Source organism: Neoarius graeffei, chromosome 8, assembly GCF_027579695.1.
Source record: "Neoarius graeffei isolate fNeoGra1 chromosome 8, fNeoGra1.pri, whole genome shotgun sequence".
NCBI classification, from domain to species: domain Eukaryota; kingdom Metazoa; phylum Chordata; class Actinopteri; order Siluriformes; family Ariidae; genus Neoarius; species Neoarius graeffei.
In genome coordinates this window covers 7,316,072-7,322,573 of record NC_083576.1, presented here as the reverse complement: position 1 = coordinate 7,322,573, position 6,502 = coordinate 7,316,072, and the positions used below count along the sequence as shown (strand labels likewise).

Sequence of the window (6,502 nt, the reverse complement as noted above, 5' to 3'; positions counted from 1 at the left end):
CGAGCTTGAGGATGACATGGATAACCCCCCCCACCACCACCACCACCACCACCACTGGGGGTGAGAAGGAGATTTTTTTTTTTAATAATGTATAATAAAAATACTAATAATGATAAACTGAACACCTGCCGCATCAAGAACAAACTGGTAAGTTAGGAGGAAGGTTCTTTCGCTGACGTCATATAGCCCCTCCTCCTCCTCCATCTCCTGGGTGCTGCAGCCCCATCAAATTTGCCCAAATAGCCGCGATTTTTTATCATAACTTGTAAAATAGGCGCCTTCGTGAATTAATATATGGATCATCGGGAATTACTTTTTATGTTATAAAACATCGCCAAAGATGTCAAAAACGTGTCATCAGCCCTTTAAAGGTGCATTATTGCCACCGACTGGGCTGGAGCATGGAACAGGAGATTTTACAGGAAAAAAAAACACTTTGTTCTTTCAGCTATTTCTGTTTCTTTTGAATACTTGAAAACAATTTTTGTGGTTTTGTTTTCGAGTAGAGTTTTTATTTCATCCTCAGTTGCTTCAGCAACACATGCCATTTTGTTTTTCTCTATTCATGGTATATGAATTGATATCCTAGTAGTAGAGTAGCCAATCAGAGTGCACGATTGCTCATATCCAGTGAATGTTGATAGAACATATCAGACACCTTAGGTAATGTAGTTTGTTGTTTGCTTGTGTATTTATTTATTTTTGTACATGATGACCCCACTGTAGTCCAGCTTGCATCCATATTCCTCGCACCTCGACATCATCATGAGATTATAATTATCTGTTCCCCTGACGGGAGGAGAGTTCTACGAGGAGGTGCATTTCTCATAAACACGTCACTACCATGATTTTCAGGTTCAGTGTCATTTTACTGCTCAGGACCCAGCGATCTTAGTGATCCAGAACCTTCTGGAGAGATGTTTCCATGGCACACGTTGATGAGAATGGGATCTTCTACAAAACAGTACTTTCAGCAAATTTTAGAATCAAGGAAGGAGAAGGAATGAGAGATCGAATGAGTTAGTCAGTGACAGTGAGACGTGTCACTTCAGAGTAGATGATGTCTTGCGGACGTTTGTTCTTCCTCCTTTCACTTTTGGGTTTCCCTTTATTGAAATGCAAGGCAGCGTAATTCAGATCCACTGCATTGTCAGTCTAAAGAAAAATAATGATTATTATCGTCTTCATTCACATGAGTAGCTTTTTAAAAGTAACATTAGCCGATCTAGATGTGATTTATTTAACATACATTACCTGGTTTTGGCCTTTGATGACAGAACCTTGTTGAAGTCGCACTGTAAAGGAAAGAAAACATCACAAGAAACATACAGAAAGCGTCACACGTTTTTTACACGTTCGAGATTTTCACACATAGTGAAATTTCGAGGCCAAACATACACTCACTGGCCACTTTAATACTGTAGGAACCTGTTCTTGATTCTAAGGTTCCTGTTCTTGGCTGCAGGACTGGAACCCAATGTGGTCTTCCATCTCCTGTTGCTTCCTGCTGAGATGCTTTTCTGCTCAGCACGGTTGTAAAGAGTGATTATATGAGTTACTTTGAGTTCCTTCCTGGCAAAAAAGCTCGAACCACATCGAATCTGTCCATTTTCATCTGACCTCTCTTATCAACAAGGCGTTTGTTTTGTCCACCCACAGACCTATCGCTCACTCACTCGATGTTTTTTGTTTTTCACACCATTCTGTTGTGTGTGAAAACCCCAGGAGGAGATCAGCAGTTTCTGAAATACTCAAGCCAAAAAATACTCATCTGGCTCAAACCAACACCCATACCGCAGTGAAAGAAAGAAAAAAAGTCACACTTCACTGTGAGATCACAATTTTTCCTATTCGGGTGTTTGAACACTATGAACGTGAACCGAAGCTCTTGATTTGTATCTGGATGATTTTGATGCATCGTGCTGCTGTCAAGGGATCAGCTGACTAGATAACTGCATCAAACAGCTACAGGTGGATGGGTGCTCCTAATAAAGTGGCCAATGAGCGTATTAGTCAAATCATTCCATGTGAAAGAGGAAAAAAATGAATGAGAAAGAAATGTGCAGATTTGATTTACCATTGCATTGTTTTGAGTTTCTCATTTTACAGTTGAGCACAGCTTGAACGGAGATCACAACCACACACACTCCCAAAGCGACAGTGAGGCAGATCACTACAGGATCCACTGATTCTATCACGGGGGGAAAAAATGAACACATTGAGTCAGACCAATCAGAGATGGAATACCGAACACTGCTGAGCGACTGTGTTCTTAATTACCCAACTGTACTCGAGTCCCGTTCCCAAAAATGATCTTCCCACACACGGCCACACCGCAGTAGTAAGTTCCAGTATCATTGATGCTGAGGATGTTCTTGGAGAAGTCGTACACACAGGTGTGTGTAGAAGAGCCGCTCTCACACTGACGGCTGCTGTTGTGATGAGTGTAAATGATTTGAGGATGGGATTGTGGTGAAGCAGCTCTGAACCAGAGCACTTGGTGTTCTGCTGCTCTGCTCTCAGAGAGAACCGAGCACTGCAGAGTCACTGACGCTCCTGCAGGAACCGAGTCCAACACGCCGCTCTGGATCACTGACACTTTTACATCTCCATCACCTGTTCAGAGTGACAGAGACGGGGTGAGATCTCAGGTGTTTTCATCTACATTTACCTGGAAACTGTTTTTCAAACAAGTTCTCAAACTGAAAGGACAAAAGTAGAAGAAAAATCATGGCACCAGAATCACTCGACTAAAAAACAAATCTCGATGTGATAAAGTCAGTCGTAAGGAAGAAAAGTTTGCTTGTATTGTGCTTTTCACAGAGAAATATCACAAAGTGCTTAACAAGAGTCATTCCACAGCATAAAAATGGAAAAAGAAAAAAGAGATGACAAATTTACCACCAGAGCCATGTATTTAAAAGACTTAGAAAAATAAAAATGCACAATTAATCCATAAACCACATCCCCAGTGCATTCATATTCCCCAAACACCTGTCTAAAGTGATGTCTTTAGTGATCAGCCCTGTTGTTCCACTGTCTGTCCAACCAACATTTTTAAAACTTCATTCTCCGTCATGTTCATCCTGATCCATCTTATATTAGTCAAAGTTGTGATCGTTAAATCAAAGCAACGACATGCTGAAAAAAACAGCTCTTTACCAAAATCCTCCATCGTGCACATACTGTATCTGTGGCCACCAATGAAACCCTTCACCTGGTGGATATGAGCTTCATGAGTTCTTTTCTCATTGTACTTTTGAGTCTTTAGTCCAAAATGGTTGGGTTTTTTGGACATAAAACAGAGATATAATTCACAAACTGACACTTTTACATCTCCATCACCTGTTCAGTGTGATAGAGACGGGGTGAGGAATAAAATACTCGGGGACGACATTTATCAAGATGATTAATAATCAAGTTGAATATTTTCCTAAAAAAATAGCACATTCTGAAGAGTTTTATTCCTCTTATACTCCAACAATTTACTATTTGCAATTGCTGTGGAACATCTGGAAGACAAATCCGTTCCTGTTATCGATCTTTTGTTGCAATTACAGTGGTGCTTGAAAGTTTGTGAACCCATTAGAATTTTCTATATTTCTGCATAAATATGACCTAAAACACCTAAAATATCTTTTTGTTTTAAATGAGAAGGGTTATCTTTGGAGAAAGGAAAACACTGCATTCCAGCATAAGAACCTTATCCCATCTGTGAAACATGGTGGTGGTAGTATCATGGTTTGGGCCTGTTTTGCTGCATCTGGGCCAGGACGGCTTGCCATCATTGATGGAACAATGAATTCTGAATTATACCAGCGAATTCTAAAGGAAAATGTCAGGACATCTGTGCATGAACTGAATTATAAAGAGAAGGTGGGTCATGCAGCAAGACAACGACCCTAAGCACACAAGTCATTCTACCAAAGAATGGTTAAAGAAGAATAAAGTTAATGTTTTGGAATGGCCAAGTCAAAGTCCTGACCTCCAATGGAAATGTTGTGGAAGGACCTGAAGCGAGCAGTTCATGTGAGGAAACCCACCAACATCCCAGAGTTGAAGCTGTTCTGTACGGAGGAACGGGCTAAAATTCCTCCAAGCCGGTGTGCAGGACTGATCAACAGTTACTGGAAACGTTTAGTTGCAGTTATTGCTGCACAAGGGGGTCACACCAGATACTGAAAGCAAAGGTTCACATACTTTTGCCACTCACAGATATGTAATATTGGATCATTTTCCTCAATAAATAAATGACCAAGTATAATATTTTTGTCTCATCTGTTTAACTGGGTTCTCTTTATCTACTTTTAGGACTTGTATGAAAATCCAATGATCTTTTAGGTCATGTTTATGCAGAAATATAGAAAATCCTAAAGGGTTCACAAACTTTCAAGCAACACTGTATATATACACATACAGTACTGTGTAAAAGTCTTAGGCGCATGGAAAGAAATGCTTTGGACCAAAAATGGCTTAAAAATAATGAAATGAAATGTTTCAACATAAAAATAAATACTATAAACAGTAATCATTAAGCCATAATAAATAAAACAAAATCAATATTTGGTGTGAGATGAAATTTCCTTTGTTTAAAAAAATATATATAGTAGTCTGAGGTCCAGTGAGTGCAGTTTTGTGCGGAAATGAGCTGTAGGTTTTCCTGAGCATCTTACAGAACCAGCCCCAGTTCTTCTGGACACTTTGACTGTCACACTCACTTCTTAGTTTTGCACCAAAACCCCAGTAGCCTTCATTCTGTTTTCTTTTTTAATCTGAAAAGAAAGTGCTCTCTTATGCTGCTCAGATACAAATCTTTTTTTTTCCTCTAACGTTTAATTTTGTGCTGGAAAACGAACGGACGTTTGGACTCTAAAATGTTTTTGTCCTGACTTGATAAGCATTCTTCCTGTGATCATAATAAATCAATTTTGAGCATAAACCTACCAATCTACTGTAATTATGTGCAAGTCTTTGTGCAGCTTTGAGTCGTTAGTTACCTGTTACAGCCAAAAATGTTCCATTGGAAAATTTTACTTTCTCCCAGTTCGATAGTCCACAGAAATAAAGTCCTTCATCATCTTTTTTTGCATGTGATATCGTCATAGAAATTCCATTATTAATTCTCTCCACTTTCACTCCCGACGTCTTGAACTGAGATGAAATTTTGGCATCCGCGTGTGAAAACCTTCCTCCAACTTCCCGAGGTATCTCTCCAGATCTTTGTTTGTACCAAATTGCACGATCTGAGTTACTGTTGTCCAGAAACGTGCAGTTAAGAGAAACACGTTCTCCATGCTTCACTGAGATGAATGACGGGATGTAAAAATCCACAGCTTGGACCAGAACTAGAAAACAAGTTCAAGTTATTTGTAATGAGATACAAGAAAATTACTTTTTTTTTTTAAGGAAACAAACTTGTGAAACTTACATATCATGTCCAGAGATAAAAGAAGGCTCAAGGCTGGAGACATCCTTCTCGATGACATGATGCTTGATGTGAGCTTTCCAACAAGAGCACAAGTACATTGTGTTGAAGCCCTTCACCTGATTGGCTGCTGCGTATCATGAGTGAAATTTCCATCCTGCCCTATAGATCAAGGTTTCCATTCCAGCCCCAGGTTTGTAACACAGTTTGACCACTAGAAGTCAGCACAAAATAGTCATCTTCTCATGGAGAAGTGTTTGACTGTAGAAGATGAGCTTTACATTTGCAACCTTGTGCCAAAGATGCTATTGAGACTGACTTCAAATACAGCTAGCCTGGAAAACTTAAATAATGGTTTTAGACCAAAAGAAAAGAAAGTTTCACATGACGGAGACTTAGAAATTTTGCAATATATGTTCATACAGTATATGTAGTGTATTTTTATTCACAGTGAATAACCCTGGTTTAGTTGGTTTTAGCAGGTTCTTCACACTCTTCTTCCCTGGTTGCATTTTAGCCCTAATACACAACCTGGCCCAACAATAAAGAAAGAAAGAAAGAAAGAAAGAAAGAAAGAAAGAAAGAAAGAAAGAAAGAAAGAAAGAAACAAAACAAACAAATAGGGCGGCACAGTGGTGTAGTGGTTAGCGCTGTCGCCTCACAGCAAGAAGGTCCGGGTTCGAGCCCCGTGGCTGGCAAGGGCCTTTCTGTGTGGAGTTTGCATGTTCTCCATGTGGGTTTCCTCTGGGTGCTCCGGTTTCCCCTAGTCTGGTTAACACCAGACCATATCACAAGTGAAATATGGTCTGGAATCCGCCTATTGAGCTTCTTGTAGGGGAGGTGTGGTTTATGATTGTCAACGGCAGTTTATTGGACGTTGCGAATGTCTATCATTTGGTGTATACGTAGCCCATGGCCAATCATGGCAGTTGTACCCGGTGACGAAGAGGTGAAGAAAGACTGTAACGCCAAACGCTGTTCTTTTTTTAAAACAAACTTTCGCTCTAAACTATTCAGAACAGTGTCTAAAGCTTGATCGAAAGTTTGGTTCGTATCGCTCGCCGCCATGTTAAATGT

At 39.9% G+C, this 6,502-nt stretch overlaps 1 protein-coding gene across 1 annotated transcript; it reads right to left on the bottom strand.

Annotated features, from left to right (window-relative positions):
* Window positions 1–973: 973 nt before the first annotated feature.
* On the bottom strand, window positions 974–5,479 carry LOC132889992 (uncharacterized). The gene is made up of 6 exons (XM_060926793.1): window positions 5,429–5,479; window positions 4,998–5,345; window positions 2,281–2,616; window positions 2,078–2,191; window positions 1,255–1,295; window positions 974–1,155 (listed from the first exon to the last, which is right to left on the bottom strand). Exons 1-6 carry the CDS (start codon window positions 5,469–5,471, stop codon window positions 1,021–1,023), a joined length of 1,017 nt encoding a protein of 338 aa, XP_060782776.1. The 5' UTR covers window positions 5,472–5,479; the 3' UTR covers window positions 974–1,020.
* Between the last annotated feature and the right edge of the window lie 1,023 nt (window positions 5,480–6,502).

Excerpts from the sequence above, each read along its gene's own strand:
- LOC132889992 (XM_060926793.1), bottom strand. The coding sequence starts at position 5,471 with ATGTCTCCAGCCTTGAGCCTTCTTTTATCTCTGGACATGATAT. Across the intron at positions 1,296-2,077 it reads AAACTCAAAACAATGCAATG|TGCGACTTCAACAAGGTTCT; the intron begins GTAAATCAAATC and ends TTTCCTTTACAG. Across the intron at positions 1,156-1,254 it reads TCATCAAAGGCCAAAACCAG|ACTGACAATGCAGTGGATCT; the intron begins GTAATGTATGTT and ends ATTTTTCTTTAG.